The sequence below is a fragment of the Trichechus manatus genome, unplaced genomic scaffold (assembly GCF_000243295.1).
Source record: "Trichechus manatus latirostris isolate Lorelei unplaced genomic scaffold, TriManLat1.0 scaffold00038, whole genome shotgun sequence".
In the NCBI taxonomy this organism is placed as follows: Eukaryota; Metazoa; Chordata; class Mammalia; order Sirenia; family Trichechidae; genus Trichechus; species Trichechus manatus.
In genome coordinates, this window is record NW_004443974.1 from 12,636,898 (window position 1) to 12,656,133 (window position 19,236).

At 54.0% G+C, this 19,236-nt stretch overlaps 1 protein-coding gene across 10 annotated transcripts in view; it reads left to right on the plus strand.

The window, feature by feature from the left end:
* The window catches only part of DNM1 (dynamin 1), a 46,833-nt gene that overhangs the window by 25,728 nt on the left and 1,869 nt on the right, over positions 1–19,236 (plus strand). For 3 of the 10 annotated variants that reach the window (XM_004375716.3, XM_004375715.3, XM_004375714.2), the window contains exons 11-22: positions 2,123–2,209; positions 4,133–4,203; positions 4,395–4,446; positions 4,652–4,663; positions 7,057–7,170; positions 11,082–11,191; positions 12,173–12,284; positions 12,730–12,741; positions 13,154–13,324; positions 15,561–15,802; positions 16,173–16,388; positions 18,538–18,574. In XM_004375716.3, the coding sequence (XP_004375773.1) occupies positions 2,123–2,209; positions 4,133–4,203; positions 4,395–4,446; positions 4,652–4,663; positions 7,057–7,170; positions 11,082–11,191; positions 12,173–12,284; positions 12,730–12,741; positions 13,154–13,324; positions 15,561–15,802; positions 16,173–16,388; positions 18,538–18,559 (1,221 nt within the window). In that variant the 3' untranslated portion in view covers positions 18,560–18,574. Of the gene's footprint in view, positions 1–2,122; positions 2,210–4,132; positions 4,204–4,394; positions 4,447–4,651; positions 4,664–7,056; positions 7,171–11,081; positions 11,192–12,172; positions 12,285–12,729; positions 12,742–13,153; positions 13,325–15,560; positions 15,803–16,172; positions 16,393–18,537; positions 18,575–19,236 lie in introns of those variants that run through there. The other 7 variants (XM_004375712.3, XM_012555343.1, XM_023730628.1 and 4 more) reach the window with 4 other exon arrangements.

The window sequence follows — 19,236 nt, forward strand, 5'->3', positions numbered from 1 at the left end:
GGCTAAAAGTCCTGGAAATGCTCAGAGGCAGCCAGAATGGAAAAAGACGCTCAGAGGGAACAGAACTTCTCAAAGGGGCCAAAGCTGCCCTGTCATATATGACTCGCGGAAAACTTGAGAAATGTAACATCCAGGCGGTTAGTGGGAGAATTGGTTATGCTCTTTGGCAAATTGCTCCTTCTCCCTCCACTCTTGCCCTCCCTCCTTGCTCCCTCCTCACTCTGGGGGAAGGGGTAAGCTCTTAAGACCACCTCAGAAGAGGCCTCCTGGTGGTGGCGGTGGTGGTGACTCAGTCGCCAAGACTGCTCAGACTTGGGAGACTCCTCGCTTCCCCCACAGGACTGCGAGATGGAGTGGGAGCCCCTCCTTGTACCTCATGGGGCAATGGGGTACACTGGGCACCCCCAGTCATTGTCTTTAGCCCCTGGTCTCAGGCTGCTCCCCTCCCAGGTCCCCTGCACTTGGCTGCCCCTTGGCATAGCCACAGGATGAGCAGGATGTGGGCATCTCTCACCGTCTGCCTCTCCTAGGCTGGCATCCAGGGCGCCACTTCCTCCCCCATCCTCCTGCCTACCCTGATGCCTCTCCCATCTCCTTGGCCTCCGTCTTGCCCTCAGAATCACCACCTATGCCTGTGACCCAGGCACACCAATCCGCAGCTCTCTTCCCATATAGGAGGACCCACCTGAAGGGACTGACCCAGCCATGGGAAAGGGGGCGAGGAGAGGTTCTAGCTTTGCCTGGGACCCACATGGCCACCAAATGAAGAGGGAGGGCCAGCAGTAATGGCGGTCCCTGTGGATGGGCTCCCGTTATCATGAAGCTCAGTGAGTCCTCCCTGAGGAGGAGTTGGTTCATGAGCCAGAGGGCAGAGAAACCTGTGTCCTCTCACTCTGGCAAGGAAGGCCAAGACATCCATCCTTCATTCATTCCCTCATTCCTTCAACATGCCCTTGGTGAGCATGGGCAGTGTGCCCAGCCCTGCCCCTGCCTCTGGAAGCAGCTGACAAGTGATCAGGCAATTAGCACCCAGTGTGATGAGTGAAGGATGGGGGATCTTGGGGCAGTGGGGAAGGCTTTCTGGAGGAGGTGGTGTCCAATGGAGTCTTGAAGGAGTCAACCTGGGCTTTGTCCAGAGCTCAGCTGAGCTGAAGGCAGAGGTCACACAGGTGGAGGGAGAAGGATTTGAAGCAAATTTCCCCTTCAGCCTCAGTTCATGAAAACTGGGGGGAAATGGGTGCTGCTGAACTCCTACCCCAAAGGTGTGGAGTAGAGACAGGTTGGATGGGCAGCTCGGAGCTGGAGGCAGATGCGGCTGGGGGTGATGGTGCCAGGCAGGGGCATGCCAAGGGAGGCAGAACCAGGTGGGTTCCACCAAGAGGGTCTGGAGCCCATCCAGGCCCCGCGGGGTACTGCTCATGCTGCTAGCACCCACCTCCGCATGCCACCCCTCCAAGCCTTGCATGTCTGTGCCTGAGGCTCCTGCATGTCGTTTTGTGTGACTGGTGGTCTTCCCCTGCCTACCCCCTGGCTCTGACAGGGAGCATTGCTTGTCCTCAGCCTGGCTCAGGAGGCCAACTGGCACTTTGAGTCCTGCCTCCCCCCATCCCGCCTGGATTGGAATCTGAAGGCTATTCCCTACCTGATTCTCCCACCTGAGTATGCCCTCTAAGTCCTTGGGAAGGCATGGGGTAGCCCTGAGGGCCAGTGAAAGTTTTGGAAGCTAACGGTCCCCCAAACAAAGTCCTCAATCTAATATGTCTGTTTCTATGATGGCTGCCACAAGATGGTGGCCAATGAGCAGGCTGGTTCCCATAGCATTTCTCCCCATGGGAACTGTCCCTTCCCCCTGAAGTTGCCATGGTAGGCCAGTGAAGAGGTCCTGGAGCCAGGAAGACCCTTGGATTGCCATTTGGAACCTAGCTCTCAGGGAGGGAAAGAGTGGCCGTGGCTTGGTGCCATCAGCTTCCTGGGACCCCAGGTCTCTCTTTCTCTCCTCATGGGCATTCTGTGTGTGCCTCCCACCCCACACCCCTTGGAGCACTGGACTCTGGTGGGGTTTGGGTGCTCCCTGCCCGTGCCCCCCGTGTACGTGGCTCTCTCCCCTCCTGTCCTCCCCCAGCTCCAGCAGTACCCTCGGCTGAGGGAGGAGATGGAGCGCATCGTGACTACCCACATCCGGGAGCGTGAGGGTCGGACCAAGGAGCAGGTGAGGCCTACGGCACCTCCTGGCTGAGCTCCACACCCTTTGGCCTCTTCCCTCACCTTACACTCCTGTCCCTGGGCTCTCTTCTTCTTCCCACGCTGTCTTCTCTGTCTCAGTCTCCCTCTCTCCTCTCACACTAACTCTCTGCTTCCCTTTCTTACTCTGTCCTTTGCAACTCTCTGGCAGTCTGTCCTGGTCATTTCTCTTTGGGTCTCTTTGTCTATTTCTATGGATCACCTTACACTCCTCATAGCCACCTCCCTCCTTTTACGTAGTCATTCATCAAATAGTCAATCACAAATATATTCCCTGAACGCTGCCTCTGAACTCGGAGGACCAGAGATGACAGGCCTCTGTCACGGCCTTCACGAAGCTCATAGGCTAGTCCCTCTCTCCTCATCCATCTGTCATCTCACTGTCTACCCCTACCTATGGCTTCGGTTCTCGGCATCTATTCTCACACATCCCTTCTCCACAATGGTGCTGTCTCCAATCACTCACATTTTTGTTGTTGATGTTGTGTCTTAAAATCCTTATTGGTCTTTTTTTTCATTATGAGAGTGATAAATAAGAAAACATTCAATCAATATAGAAATGGCTGAATTACAAGTAAGTATCCTCCATTGGGAAGGAGTCCTGGTGGTGCAATGGTTAAGCACTCAGCTGATAACTGAAAGGTTTGCAGTTGGAACCCACCCAATGGCTCCATGGGAGAAAGACCTGGCCATCTGCTTCCATAAAGTTTACAGCCTAGAAAATCCTATGGGGCAGATCTACTCTGTTGCATGGGGTAGCTGTGAGTGGGAATTGACTTCACCGCACCCAACAACAAGAATCCCCCCATTCACTCTCCCCACCTCCCCAATCCCTCCCATGAGATAACCAATATTAACAAATGTGGTGTGTTCCCTTCCAGACATTTTTCTAGGAATGCGCATACACACATGAGTACACACACTCAGAAGATTCTATCTTTATCTTAAGGAACCCTACTGCTGCTGTGTCTTGCCTTTTTTCTCTAATGATAATTAATAATAGTTAGTAGCTAACATCGCTTGAGCACAAATTGCTCGCCAGATACGTGACCTGCCTTGTCTCATTGTCTTTTCACTAGTCCCCACAAGGCAAAAACACTCCAGGTATGGAAACTGAGGCTCAGTGAGGACCGCTCTCAGTTTCACATTAAGCAGCAGGGTATAGGCTTGAACTTGACAGTCTACATCCAGAACTTTTCCCTCATCATGACACAATTACGAGTCCCTTCACACTTAACCATTTCTAAGGAGGATCTTTCCACTGCCAGAACACAGAAATCTTCCTCAATCTTTTTAACAGCTGCAAAGTGTTTTATTGTTTACAGGGTACTATAGTCTGTTTTGACTTCTGATGACCTTCGGTTTGTTCCCAATTTGTCTCTATTACACCACATTGAACACCTGGTATCTTTGCTCACTTGATGAGTTCATCTGTGAGATATAGTTCTGGAAGTATCTGTGTGCATTTTAGTGTTGTCAAATATTGCCAGATTGCCCTCCTTTACATTTCCACTGACAGATGAGAGAGTCCACCTGCCTACATTCATGCCACACTCACCATTATCAATATTTATCATTTATTTGATAGGTTAAAAAAGGGTCTCATTGTTACTTTAACTTGTATTTCTTTAATTATTAATGAGGGTGAGCATTTTTTACATATGCTTATTGGCTGTATGCATTTCTTCTATGAATTACCCATTCATTTTTTTGATTATTTTGATTTGTGTTCCTTGTCTTTCTCTTATTGATTTGTAGGAACTCTTTATTTATTATGAATACTAACTTTTTATATGTGCTGCAAGAATTTTTCTCCCTGCTTGTCATTCATTTTTAAACTTGGTGTGGTGTCTTTTCCATTTACCCTCTGACCATCTGTGTATCTTTGAAGGTCATGCTCCTCATTGATATTGAGCTGGCTTACATGAACACCAACCACGAGGACTTCATAGGCTTTGCCAAGTGAGTGCTCCCTGGGCAAAGAGGGTGACACCTCTTAGGTGAGTATGTGTGTGTGTGTGTGTGTGTGTGTGTGTGTGTGTGTGCATGTGTAGGACCCAAATCTACTGGGTTAACCCTCTGGGTCCACTGCCTATTGAGTTGGGCCCCTTGAGAAAAAAAGCTCTGAGACTCCTCCCCTGTCTCCCCATTAGTGCTCAGCAGAGGAGCAACCAGATGAACAAGAAGAAGGCTTCAGGGAACCAGGTGAGTGGGCACCAGCATCCCAGCCCGAGGGATGGAGGGTGCCGGATGTACGCCAAGCTCTGAGAGTGCCCTCCCCTGAGGGGAAGGGTCCCATGGGGGCCAGGGAGTCTGTCAGCCACCAGCCACAAGCCTCCCACCCTGCCTCAGTAACCCTCTCTCCTCTCTCCCGATGCCTCTCGTGGTTGCTATGGTTACCTCTTTGCAGGATGAGATTCTGGTGAGTACCAGGACTGGGGCTCTTGGCTTGTGCAGTGAGGGGGAGGAGGGGACTGATCGGTAGTGGGGGATGTGCGGGGGGCAAGAGGGCACCCTTTGGCTTGAGCGGCTTGCGCACACTAGTGCATAGGTGTTCCACACATGCTCTCAGGCCAGAGGCAAGGCCTAGCCACATGCACAGTCCCATCAGTCTGTTCATCAGTGTGTATGAGCTAATCTCCTGCTTCAGGCAGCGTTAGACCATGCAGGGAGGTGGGTGGGTATAAAAATGCCTAGCAGAGGCCTGGCACAGAGTAGGTGCCCCTTAAACATCTGTTGGATGGATGGATGGATGGATGGATGGGTGGATGGATGGATGGATGGATGGATGGGTGGGTGGGTGGATGGATGGATGGGTGGATGGATGGATGGGAGGGAGTTTTTAAGAAGCTGATAGCCAGCTCCACCAGAGAGTTGAATAAAGAAATGAATGAAATGTCAAGAGACAAAGCCCCTCTTTACCTGGCTTCCTGCTCTCTGTCCCTCAGAGCTGTAGAGTCCTGAGCTTTTATTCCCCCATATGTTCCATAGGAGGTATTTTCTTCATAATAATCTAAGTGTTTCTGTGATTATTGGTTTAATGTCTATTTCCTTCCCCAGCTTCATGAGGGCAGGGGCTGGGTCTATCTTGTTCATCACTAAATCCTCAGCCCCAAGCCCAGTGCTTGACACACAGTAGGTACTCAGCAGAATGAAGGAATTATTGAATGGAATATTTTGGAGCAATTCAGTTCAGCAAATATTCACCAGTATCTACACTATGCTGGGCCCTGGACAGGTGTCAGACCCTATCCCTGCCCTGTGGAGACCTGGTCCTGCAGGCAGGGCCCAGCTAAGGGCCCCTGAGAGCCCCAAGCAGGGTGGGAGTTAGGAATGCAGACGGTCCCTGGTGTAGGGGCTCTGGAGGGGTGTTTGGATGAGCAGGCAGGGAGGAGTACGCGGCTGGGGATGGCTAAGGTGAGGACAAAGGCTGCAAGTCCCGGCAGAGAGCAGGTTGGTGAGGTCTGCTAGTCAGATCCTGGGACAGAGGCAGGAGAGGAGTCATGGGATCCTGGCTATTGTGTTCCTAAGACAGCTTTGGTTTCCCCTCAGCTTAGCTACTGTTCTGCTATATGACTTGGGTTCTCTACAAGGTTCTCGGGGAAGCCAGAGATGGGGTAAGGAGGGCTCCAGGCGTGCTGTGAGGACCTCAGAAGCAAGCCTGGCTTCCTTTCCCACCAGCCCCCAGCCATCCTCAGGTTTTCTCTGGCTGCTCAGAGGAGAAGCCAGGGATGTCTGGGTGAGGGGAAGGAGAAGAAGCAGCTCCTTCACCCTCTCAGTCTGCACCGGGCTCCTGAACTCAGGTCTGGCCCACCACCAGGGCATGGGCAGTGGCCTTGTCCTTGGAGGAGAACTCACAGACCCTGGTGTGTGATGATGCCTCAGGACAGTTCTGGGGACAGCTGCTCCCTGCCATGAAAAGGAACCTTTGCCTTTTACTCTGAACTTTACTTGGGAAGAAGGGGCCTGGGCTCTTTCTGACTCAGCTCCTTCACCTTTCCTCTTCTCCCCACCACCCAATCCCTGTCCTGGGCCTGGGGCCCAAAGACTCTTAGAACCATAGTATGTATCATTCATTTGTTCGTGCCACAAGCATTTACTATCACTTACTGTTTGCCAAACACTCTGCAATATGCTGAGGATTTACTAGTGAATAAGAAAGTTCATAATTTAGCACGGGAGGCTTACACCAACAGATAATCACACACACAAAGTTAATTGAAAAATCTCAGTCAGTGTCATTGAAGACTTAAGGGAGTGATAAAAGAGTATAATAATGGAGGTCCTTATTTATACTGAGGAGCCAGCGAGGGCCTGTCTGAGAATGTGACTTCTGAGCTGGTACCTAAAGGGTGAGTAAGAATTTGCCAGGCAAAGGCGGAGGGGAAGTACTCTCTAGGCAGAGGCAACAGTGTGTGCAAAGTCGCTGAGATCAGTCCAGAAAGTCTTAGAATAAATTGGAACTTAAGCTGAAAAGGAACTCAGAGTTGTCTTGCCCCATCTGCCACATAAACTCTGCTTGTACACTTTTAGTGATGGGGAGCTCATCCCCTACCAAGGCCATTAGTCCCTTACCCAGAACGTTTTGACTGTCAGAAGGCTCTTTATCCTGAGCTGACCTCTGTCTTCCTCAGTTTCCCACTCTGTTCACTTGTGGTTCAAACCAAGGCAGGTTTGGCCCCCACCTTCCCTGACCAGGCAGTCCTCCAAAAGCTGGGGAAGGGGTGGGCTTTTGAATGCTTCTCTTTGCCCACCCAGTCCTCCATGGGGAAGCTTGGCCCCTGCTCACTGACCTCCTGGCCCCTCACCCTCCAGGTCATCCGGAAGGGCTGGTTGACCATCAATAATATTGGCATCATGAAGGGTGGCTCCAAGGAGTACTGGTTTGTGCTGACGGCCGAGAATCTGTCCTGGTACAAGGATGATGAGGTGAGCACAGGGCCCCTGGTCATCAGGGGGCCAGCTGGTGGCCAGAGTTGGGCTCATATCCTACCATGGGCTTGGAGTGGATTGGACACCCAATGGGGATTTTAAAAAAATTACACCAAAGACCCATGGGAGGGGGTGGGATGCAAGGATCAGAGGCAGGCAATCCTGGGGGCTGGAGGGGGGTGGCTGAGGAGTTGGCCCTCTCATCCAGGTTGTAAGGAGAAGATGGCTTGGTAGGGCTGAGGAGCCTGGGGCTAAGGGCCCTGGAGGGGTGGGCAGGGGTGCCAGGTACCCCCTCACTGATCCTGTCAGCCCAGCCTTCCTGTTTTCCTGCTTCAGGGCGTGCCGCCTCCTCCGTGGCCCCCACAGGCCCATGACACATACAAATCCCGCTGCCAAACACCCTGTTAACCCCTGCACCCCAGTCCCCTAGAGCTTAGCAGTCCATGAGGGATTCTTAGGGTGCCTCCAGGCCGAGGGGGATGGAGCGATGGCAGCCTGCAGAGCCACCACACAAACCCCACCCCCACCCCCACGCCCGCCCACGAGAGCACACAGAATCCCCCTGCCACCCCCCTCCCCTGCTGCTGGTCTCCTTTAAGAACGAGTGTACTTGGCTTCCACATCTGGATTCCAGAGGTGACCAGAGAGAAGGGGAGGGCTGGGGGGGGCTTGTGGTAATGAACTCCAGCTGGCAAAAGAGTGGGGGAAGGGACCCTCTTTTTCCTAAGGGGCTGTTGGAGGATAGGGTGCTCTCAATGGGAGAGTGGGGCTTGGGGTGAGGGCCTGTGACTTTGGTCTCCAAGCCCCCCCTTGATCCCTGCCTCCTCCAAGTCTGCCCCAGGAAGGCCCCCCTCCTCCTCACCTTGGGCGGGGCCCTCTGTCGTCACTGGCGGGGGTGCCAAGCCATCTGGACCTCATTACCCCAACCCTGGCCTCTAGCATGAGCACCAGGGCCACTGGAAGGGATGGAGTGTGAGGTGGCGTGGGGCTCCAGTAGGGGGGTCGCTTCCTGTTCTGTCATCCAGGGAGGCTCCCTAGACACCCCCCAGGGACGGGGGGCCCAGACTGCTGGCCCCACAACTCCTGGTGCTTTCATTTTGGGGCGCCTAACACAGGGACAGGGTGATAGTGTGACCTGGGGCTGAGGGCCTGGACTGGATGCACTGTGGGGGCAGGGATCAAGTGTGTCTGAGAGGGGCCCCCTGGCCTTATACCTGGATGTGCAGGTCTGTTTTGAGCTTTGTGCGTACAGCTGAGTTTTTTCAGGTGTGAAAGACTGCTTGGAGTGTGTGTGGGGGTGGGAATGGAGTATAGGTAGTGAGGGGTGGGGTGTATGTGTGAGGGTGTGGATGAGGTATGCGGGTGTTTTGTGGGAGAGTATGTTGGAGGGTAAGTAGCTAGGTGTGTTTGGAATATGAGGGTTTGTATGCGTATTTGGGGAGCATGTATTTGGGGTTCGAGTATGTGAGCTTGGTGTGACTCTCCAAATGTGTGTCTCTGCTCTTGGTGTGTGTGTGTTTGGAGGTGGGCTTGAGGAAGGAGGGTATGAATGTGAAATATTTGGGATTTGAGAATATGTGTATGTGGTTGGGATGTCAGGATGGGGAGGAAGAGTGGCCCATTGTGAGGGGTGTGTGTGGCTGTGTGCGTGTACATGCATGCGTGTATGCACTTGTGATACGAGCATATGCTTGGAGCATGAATGTGTGATTTAAAGTTTGGATGTGTGAATGTATGTGCCTGAGTTGTGGGGGTGTGAGTGTCAAGGTGAGGCTGTGTGTGTGTGTGTGTGTGTGTGTGTGTTTGGAAGTGAGCGAAGTTTTGCACTAGGACAGCTGGGGACTTGGAGGTGGTCTGGGCAATTGGGGTCCCCCTTTATCTACCCAGTCATCAACACGCTGGTCTTTGGTGACAAAGGGAGACCCTCTGGGCAGACAGGCAATTTCCCGTATCCCCAGCCCTCATTGACCCCCCATCCCTTCAGTCTTCCTCTATCACTTTCTCCCATCACCACCATCACCCCCCACCCACGCTGTCCCACAGCTGGGTGGCACCCCCAGCCCTCTGCGCCCCCTCCCAGCCCTCCCTGTACTACCCAAGCCCCCTGCCCTGGCTCCGGGCTCCGGATCTGGGATGGCGGGAGGGGATCCGTCCAGCTCTTCAGCGTCGGTGCCGGTGCCGAGGGTCTAACCCAGCCCAGCCTAACCAATGTGCAGACTACTGTACAATTTGGGAGTCCTGAACAGATAGTCTAAACACTGGGTAGACGGAGTGGAGGTGTCCTCTGGTCCATCCAGGCAGTAGTGTCTGTCCATCTGATGGGAGCTTCAGCCCCATCCTCTGGAGATCCAAGCCCCCCCCAGCGCCAGCGCCAGCCCCAGCTCCAGTATCCCCTCAGCCCCAGCCCAGCCAGCCTGGTCCCCTCTCTGCTCCCGACTCCCCTTCTGCCTCCTTTGACGTGGCAGGGGTGAGCGGGGAGCTGTGGCTGGGAAGGAGGGGCCTGGGGAGGGGGCCAACCGGCAGGAAGGGAGGGGTGGGGGGAGGAAGCCGCTCCTACCTAGTGTCCAACCCCAAAGCGCAGGGCGGGTGGCGGCGGGACCTCCCTCGAACGGTTCCAGATGTTCCCTGGCCATGTGTGCAACTTCCTCCTCTCCTCCCCCAGCCGCCCTCTGGGGCTCCTGGCCACCCGCCTGGCATAAAGAAGGCTTTATGTGGCTGGATGGGCCAGGCGGGTGCAGGGGGCAGAGAGGAATGGGCAGGATGACACTAGTAGAAGGGAGCAGGGTCCTCCTAAACCCAACCCCCCACCTGAGATTCTGGGTGGGGCTCCTCCCCAGCTCCTCTGAGTCCCCAAGACCCACACAGACCCCCTACCCCCGCCCCAGGCCGCAGCCCTGCCAGCATGGCATAGGTCCTGTGGTGTTGGGTGGGCAAGCTTCCCCTCCTCCCAGGCCCCCATCCTGGGGTCCCTCCTCCCCAGAACCTGAACTCCCTCCTCTTAGACATATGTCAGCTCATGCCAGGTATATACACGTGCACATAGTCCTAGCACCCTACACACCTATGCACAGATTCATATAACTCTCCTCCAATGCCTACAGACAAACCAAACACATACAGTCCTTTACACAAATTATCTGCACATAAATATGTGTACTCACAAAACATGTCACACAGGCACACTCATGCAAACACACACAATCGTTACACATATCTGCAACATACACTGATCACAGGCACATATCTGCACTGATCAACAAATGGGCTCACACTGTCACACAGCCATGTTGGGCACCTCCCCAGACACACACATGCACACAACACACACATTCATGCAATACAGACAGATGGGTGCACACACACAATGGTGACAGGATCTGTACTGAGGCTTGCATGCATTTGCACAAACACATAACCATGCACATGTTGTACATGTAGACACACCATCTCCAGGCTCAAGTTGTACGCCTGATTGCTAACACATAGGTGGCTGGGGGGAGTGGGCTGAGCCAGCCTTTTGAAGCCTCTGGGGCTAGCGGCCCCCCTTCCCTGTCTTTGAGGCAGGAAATGAAGTCAGAGGCTTATCCAAAGCAGGCCTCGTGGCCTAGCAGCCAGGCGGAGTCCCTGCCTGAGGCCGGCCTGGCTATCATCCAAGGCTTGCTTGAGGGGGTGTGGGGGCCAGCCTCAGCCTTGCCATCCTGAACTCCAGGGCTTGCGCCCATCTACAGAGGTGGTGGGAATGGCCTTCATCAGTCAGTGCTTGTAGAATGTGAGATGCTGGTATTCAAAAGCCTGGATCAGGCTGGGGGTCTACAGCACAAGGAGTATGCCATCATGGAGCACTCTTAGGGAGTGAGCGTGGCAGGAATAGCGCCAACCTCACCCGTTGCTCCTGCCCCTCCTCACAGGAGAAAGAGAAGAAATACATGCTGTCCGTGGACAACTTGAAGCTGCGGGACGTGGAGAAGGGCTTCATGTCCAGCAAGCATATCTTTGCCCTCTTCAACACAGAGCAGAGGTGCCTACCTGTCCCTGGCCCAGGGCTGTGGGGGCCCCAAACTACCCTCACTGAGTAGAAATTGGGATACATAGCTCCAGAGAGGAGAGGAACCTGCCCCAAGCCCCATAGCAAGTCATTCATTTGACAAATAGTTATTGAGTTCCTACTCTGTGCTAGATGTCATGTCAGGTCATCCCTTCCTCCCTCGCTTTCTTCTACAGTCATTTGTTTAGTACCTGCTCTGCATGAGACACTCTGCCAGGCCCTGGGGACAAAGTAGAGACCAGGAGCCCCCTGGTCACTAACTCATGTTGCTCAGTGTCCACTGGGATCAGTAGCAATACCAGGCCTCTCAGCTCCCAATCCAGGGCTGACTCTAGTGGGTCCTCTCCTAATCAGTGATGAGGGCTCAATGCAGCTACCCATCAGGGGAGTCCTCTGAGAGTCAGGGAGGGAGCTGATTGGGGTCCAAGACCTAAGCCAGGGGGCTGCACTGTCTTGTGGATGCCCCTTTTTTTTGAGGGCTCAGTCCCTCTCTAAGCATTTTACTGCTCGTTTCCCTAAATCCTCACAATGACCCTAACCAAACCAAACCCACTGCTGTTGAGTCGATTCTGACTCATAGGGACCCCATAAGGTTTCCAAGGCTGTAAATCTCTACAGAAGTAGACTGCCACATCTTTCTCCCAAGGAGCCACTGGTGGTTTCGAACAGCCAACATTTTGGTTAGCCATCGATCGCTTTAAACACTGCACCACCAGGGCTCCTTCACAATAACCCTAGGAGGCAGGAATTACTATTATAATTAACCCATTTTCTAGATGAGGAAAACTGAGGCTTGGAAAGAGAAAGAGACTTTCTCAGGGTCACACAGCTGGGAAATGAGAAAGCCAGGACTAGACCCCAGGCCTGATGACCTCACCACCCATGCAAGCCTTTAACCACCAGGGAGGGTGAGCTTCACCTCGGTCTCCCCTCACCGCCTGCCCAATCTTGCAGGAACGTGTATAAGGATTATCGGCAGCTGGAACTGGCCTGTGAGACCCAGGAGGAGGTGGACAGCTGGAAGGCCTCCTTCCTGAGGGCCGGCGTGTATCCCGAGCGTGTTGGGGTAAGTGGCAGGGCAGGGAGGGGAGGGACAGTCTGCTCATACAAGAGGTCCCTGGGGCACCATCCTCAGCGATGCCAAGCCATGCCATGTTTCTGAGCCTTTATTGGGCTCAGCAATATCAGGGATCTCCTTGCCCACCTGCCCTGGAGTGAGATTCTCCAATGGCAGTTTTATGTGCCCCCTTCTCTCCCACAGAAGGCATTTCTTGCATCCCCTTCTTATGGTGGTGCTTTGACTGCCTTCTCCTTCCACAGCAGTATCTTTGTCCCCTCTTTCACTGTGGCAATGTCTAGAATTGCCTTAGAGCTGGGATGCAGTGCCTGGCTTCACTCAACCTCTCCCCTGTTCCTTTGTCTGTGTGTCTGCTTTGGCCATGCTCCCTGGTGGCGGTGGTGGTGGCAATGCTGATGTGGTGGCCTTTGTGACCTTGGCATGGGTCTCCCAGGACAAGGAGAAAGTGAGTGTGCCCTTCCTTTGCCCTCTGCCAGGCCTCTCCTAGCCTGGCACCAGTGCTAGCCAGGTCTTCAGAATCAGAAAGAAACTTGGGAAACCCTGGAGGTGTTCTTTTCTAATTTATGGATTGGGAAACTGAAGCAAATTCTAGGCCCTAGAGTCACAGCAGAAACAAGGCTGAAGAAAGGGAGTCTGGGGCCCTGAGAGGCACTGTGGTGGGCAGAGCCCAGAGACCCAGAGCCTATGAAGAGCTTAGTGTCTGTACGTTAGGGCCAGGTGCTTCTCCTCTCTGTTCTTCAGTGTTCCAGGCCCCTGTGAAGGGGCTAAGACTCTGCACTGGGGGCTGGAGCATGGCAGGGGCCCTGTGAGACTGGGTGGACCTGGCCATCCTGATGCCCCTCTGTTCCCTACGACAGGCCAGTGAGACCGAGGAGAACGGCTCAGACAACTTCATGCACTCCATGGACCCACAGCTGGAGCGGCAGGTGGAGACCATCCGGAATCTGGTGGACTCATACATGGCCATTGTCAATAAGACCGTGCGGGACCTCATGCCTAAGACCATTATGCACCTCATGATCAACAATGTGCGTGGCCTGCTGCGTGGGGGATGGGGTGCTCTTGTAGGACCGAGGCAGATAGCTAGTTTAGCCTGAGGCAGGCACTGGCAGCTAGCCCTGGGGAGCAGATCTAGGGAGGAGGCATGGTCTAGACCAGAGCTGCCCAATAGGAATATAATGTCAGCTTTGTATATAATTTTACATTTTCTAGTAAAATAAAAAAAAAAAAAAACCCATTGCCATCGAGTCGATTCTGACTCATAGCAACATTTTCTAGTAGCCATGTCAAAAGAAGTAAAAAGAAACAAAATTAATTGTAATAATATATTTCATTTAACCCAATATATCCAAAATATCATTTCAACATGGAATTAATATAAAAATTACTAATGAGACCTTCCACATTCTTTTTTTCATACTAAGTTTTCCAAATCCGATTTGGTCACTAAATTTTCATTGTCAATACTTGATCTGTATTTAGATTTCATGAAATTTACAGTTGAAAAAGTAGATTCACATACCTAAGTTGTTCCAAACATACTTAAAAAGTTTTACAATAACTGAATCGAGTACCAGTTGTTAAATTTATACTAAAATTTAATTAACTAAAATAAAAAATTCAGTTCCTCATTCGCACTAGTCACGCTTCCAATGCTCCACAGTCACAGGTAGCGGCCATATTGGACAGTGCAGGTCTAGACCTCAGGGCCAGAACTGTTGAGGGAGGCAAGGGTCAGCGCTCTGAGGCCAGGTCTGGTGGAGAAAGTGTGGTCCAGACCACTGGGGCAAGGTATGGTGGGGGAAGGCATGGTCCAGCGCTCCAGGGGGTGAGGTGGGAGAAGCATAGACTAGCTCTGTAAGACTAGGTCTGGGAGAAAACACGGTCCTTATACAGGAAGCACATGCTGGCCCCCTCTATCCACAGTCCCAGAGAGGGGAGCCCCCACCCTATAACAGCCTTACACATATCTTCACCCAGGCCCCCTCAAAGGCTCCTTCTTAGTCCAGCATGCCCACGTTATATGCATCTGTACTCTCAAAGCCCTCATCCCTAGCATCCCCTTGGCAGTCATTAATGGTACTTCCAGTGGGTCATCCATGCTGGGTACACTAGGGAAGGGAGGGGTTACTAACATGAAAGCAGTGGTCAGCTCCTGGCCCAGTGAGGGGTTCTGCCACAAAACAATCTGGGGACAATCCCTTTCTCTTTCTGCTCCAGATTGCTAGTTCTCTTCAAGTTGGTCCCTAGATTCCAAGAGCCCCTCTGCCCTCAACTCACAGCTCAGACATTTCTGTGTATCACACTCAACAGCAGCATTCTCAAACTTCACTGTGCATTTAATCAAGGGAGCTGGCTAAAATGCTGATTCCTGGGCACAACCCCCAGGAGTTCTGATTCAGTAGGTCTTGGGAGGGTCCGGGTACCTGTATCTTTTAAGAGCTCCCAAACCAGGCTTTGAAATACACACCCCACAGCACCACCACAACCTGTGGTTTAGTGAAAAAGCATGGCCCCAGGAGAATGAGAACTGGGTTTGAATCCTGATTTTGCCAGGAATTCCCTGTGTGACTTTGAACAAATGAACTACCCTCTCTGAGCCTCTATTTCCTAATATGTAAAATATATATAACAGCACCAGCCTCACAAGGTTGAGGATCAAATGCATATAAAGTGCATAGCAACACACTACCTGGCACATAGTAGGTGCTCAACATACATCTGAATAATGAACAAAAAAGACACAGGCCTATGGAATTAAAAAAAAAAAAACTCATCCTCTCTCCATGAATGTCCCAGAGCCTCAGCAGTGTAGCAACTGGAGAGCTCAATCCAGGCACGCATTTAAACTTATTACTCTTGTTTCTCAAGAGTTCAGAAAATTTAAAGCTCTCATCTTTCTTATTTTGGTCCAGTGGAGAGTGCAACTCCTTGGAAAGAGTACAACTACCCCATTTTACAGATGAGGAAACCGAGGCTCAAAGAACCAAGTAGGCAGGTGTCCTGGTGGCATGATCGGTCCTGAGTCTCCTCCCAGACCTGCACCTTGGACAGGTCACTTTTCCTCTCTGGTCCTCAGTGTCCCCATCTGAGAAAAGGGCAAGGGTGGGGGGAACTCCGAGTTTAGGAGGTGGTGAAGCTACTTATGAAACGCCAAACAGCCAGGCTCTCAGGCCAGCATACAGTCCTAGCAAGGCCAGGCGGGGCGTGCGGGGTGGCTCAGATGTCGGGTCTCAGTCCCTTCTCCTCCTCACCCGCTGGCAGACCAAGGAGTTCATCTTCTCGGAGCTACTGGCCAACCTGTACTCGTGTGGGGACCAGAACACTCTGATGGAGGAGTCGGCCGAGCAGGCGCAGCGCCGCGACGAGATGCTGCGCATGTACCACGCGCTGAAAGAGGCCCTGAGCATTATCGGCGACATCAACACGACCACCGTCAGCACTCCCATGCCCCCGCCTGTGGACGACTCTTGGCTGCAGGTGCAGAGCGTACCGACCGGACGCAGGTACCAGGGCCGGCCCCCACGGCCCCAAAGCCCCCAGCCCGGGGCCCGCGGGAGGAGGGCCGGGACCGGGCAGTGGCGCGCCCGAGTCACCGGGGCGGCTCCCACCTGGAGCGAGGGGCGGAGCTTAGAGAGGGGCGGGGCCTGACGCGGGGCGGGGCTTGCCGTGGAGCGCTGGCTGCGAGGCGGGGCGGGGCTGGGGCGTTGGCGCCGCTGGGGGCGGGCCTTAAACTTCAGAGAGAACGGTGGGCGCAGCGGGGCGAAGCTTGCGTGCATGGGCGGGGCCGGCACTGGGCTGGGGGCGGGGCCTCAGGTTGGGGCGGAGCTACTCATCTTTCCCCTTTTCCTGTGCCCCGCTCGCTGTCGTCTGCAGATCGCCCACGTCCAGCCCCACGCCGCAGCGCCGAGCCCCCGCCGTGCCCCCAGCCCGGCCAGGGTCGCGGGGCCCTGCTCCTGGGCCTCCGCCTGCTGGGTCCGCCCTGGGGGGGGCGCCCCCCGTGCCCTCCAGGCCGGGGGCTTCCCCTGACCCCTTCGGTCCTCCCCCCCAGGTGCCCTCGCGCCCCAACCGCGCCCCGCCCGGGGTCCCCAGGTGAGTAGGGGCTGAGTGCGGCGGGAGAGGCCGCGGGGCTAGACTTGGCTGGGAGAGTGTAGGGCAGTGGAGAGGCAGGAGCCCACCTAAGGGGCCGGAGCCGGATTCTAGGGCATCAGCCCTGGCGGCCAGAGATGGCCTTCTCCATCCAAGACACTCGGACCGTGGATGCCGAAGCTACGGGGTGTGTAGCCGAGGGCTGACTAAGCCTGGCCTGGCCCCCAGAGAGCGCTGAGTCCCAGAGGTGGTCGTTTCTGGGGAGGGGGCTGTGGGACTAGTCCCACCTGCCCCCTTCTTTCCAGCACTTGCATGGCGCTTCCCCCCTTTTTCACTTTTCGCAGCCTTCCCCACATTGTATTTTTCCTCCTTTTCCCTTCTCGCTCTCCTCCATTCTCCATTCAGTCCTCTACTCCTCTCCCAGCCCCTGGTGAGCCTTCCTCGGGTCTGAACCCAGATCCTGTCTGGATGTGTGGATTCCGTTCAGTTACACTCAGGGCTACCCTGATGCCCCCGCCTCCCACTCCTGACACTATTGAACTGCCCCAAGGAGGTGTTTGATCTCTGGCCCACAGGAACATAGGCCAGGCTGTGGCTGTATGACCAGCAAGGTGTGTGATGTGCGTGTGGGCGTGCACACTGGCATGTGAGTGTAAGAGTGGCACCCAGGCACCAGGTAGGGCAGGGATCACCTGGGGAAGGGGTCTGGGAGCCATGAGGTGGTCTGACAGCTTTTTTCCCTCCTGCCTCTGGCCCTACCTGGCCTAGATCAACTGGTGGAGGTGGGGGCAGGAGTGGGTGAAGGCTGTCCCATTCCCAGAGATTTCCAAGGAAAATGATTCTACTTCACTCCTTGGTTTTGCCTTCCAATATCTCAGTCTGCCCTGTTTCCAATGGCCACGTTCTCTGAGGAAGAACACATCAGACCAATAGCATCCATTTGTTTCCAAATGGCTGAAGGGTAGGGCCAAGGGACTTGCCTCCATAGACCCAAAATAAAGCAGGGATGGGATTTGCTCTCTGGTGATCTGATGACAGAAACAGATGGGGTAAAGCTGCAGCGTGGTATTGGGGCAAGAGCACCGGACTGGGAGTCCAGAGATACTGGTTCACCTTAGGACTTGAGGCAAGTCATCTTCTCTTCCAGGACTCAGTTTCCTTTCTACCAATGATAATTTTCTGCCTTTCTCCCAGGGTTGGTGTGGGAATCAAGGGAGACAATGGCTATAGGGATGCTGCATTAACTGCAAATCTAGTTGTACGAGCACTTTGCTAACTGCAAACGTGAGTTCAGATTCTTCAGGGTATTTACATATGCCCAGTTCTATGCTGAGGTGTGGTATAATGAACTTAAGATATGGTACCTGCTCTTAATTCTAGTCTACCTAACACATGGGAAACATTTGGCCCTGCCTCAGAGAAGAAAGCAGTCTGGAAGTACTACTTAAAGGAAGCTTGACCTCAGTGAGGTGTGGGGGATGACTGAGATAAGGGTCAAGTGGTAGGAGGAGTTGGGAGGGCATTTGGGCAGGGAGCAGCAATGTGGGTGAAGGTTCAGTGTCGGATGTGTTGGGGAGGGCCGCTGGCCAAAGAGTACCGACAGAGCAAGGAAGAATACGAGGAGGTTGCCTGCGTAAGGTGAGACAGGTTGGAGACCCTTTAAAGTCCCCAGAGAAGTTCTGACTTGTTGGGGCTCAATGCTGTGGGCCATAGGGAGCCATGGAAGGCTCTTGGGCTGAGAAATGGCAGCTGGACCCTAAGGAAGGAAGCCCTGCCCCTTCTGGAGCAGTGTGGGTGGCTCTCTGAGCACACCAGGCACAAATGTACAGGGAGCTGGTGCAAATGCCTTCTGTGTGCAGGCGAGCTTCTGTGTTGTGACTCAGCCCATGTGCGTGCTTCTGTGTGCCGAGTGGCTGCATGCCCCAGATCCATGCTGCACGAGCCAGCCAGTGAGGGTGCTGGGCAGTGGGGGGAGGGAGGCAGGGTGTATGTGTGTTGTTTGTGGGCATGTGTGTTAGCGTGTGCATGCAGGGCCATGGGGCCTCACAGCATGTGTGTGCACGCCCAGGCGTGTGCGTGTGCGTGTCCCCGCCCCCTGGCCTGCCCCATCTGTGCGTGTGAACTGCCATGTTGATTTCGTGCTGTCTTTCAGAATCACTATCAGTGACCCCTGAGGAGCGTCAGCCATGGTAGGTACATGCCTCTCCACCTGCTGCATGAACGGTGTGTCTGCCCCCTGCTGCACCAGCTCCACACTGGGGGGCACACCTGGGACCTCAGAGCCAGGCTCCCCTCCCTCTCCCTTCTGCAACTCCAGACTTACTTTTTCCTCTTTCTGTCCTCGCCACCAGCTGGCTCTCTCACCTCCCTCCCCGGCGAGCCTTGGGACTCAGTACCACTGCCCAAGACCTCTATGGCTGAGCCTAGAGGGCTCTGGGGACAGGCTCCAAGCCCAAGCTGGAAGACATGGGTTCTCTCTGGAGCCATTAGAGAGGTCACAGTTTATGGTGAAGTGGCTAGGAGCTCTAAGGAGGTTATATGTGGGGCTAGACTCTGAGGCAGCCAGAGGCTTTGAACTTCATCCCAGGGGATGCCACACCCATCCCCCAATCTGAACCGCGCTGCGGGGGCGGGGGTGGTCAGGGTCCCACCTCCTATCATGCCAACAATTTAGCAGTGATCTGGGGTGAAGTCTCAGATTGTTTGATGATTTCTGAAAGCCTGAGGGTCCTATACACACAGCCTGTAACACACCTCACAGGTGAGGCAGAGACTCCTTGGTATTGTCAAACCTGCTCATATGTGACTGGTGGCAGCATCTTCAGCCCCAGATGAAGTGCCAAAGTCAGCC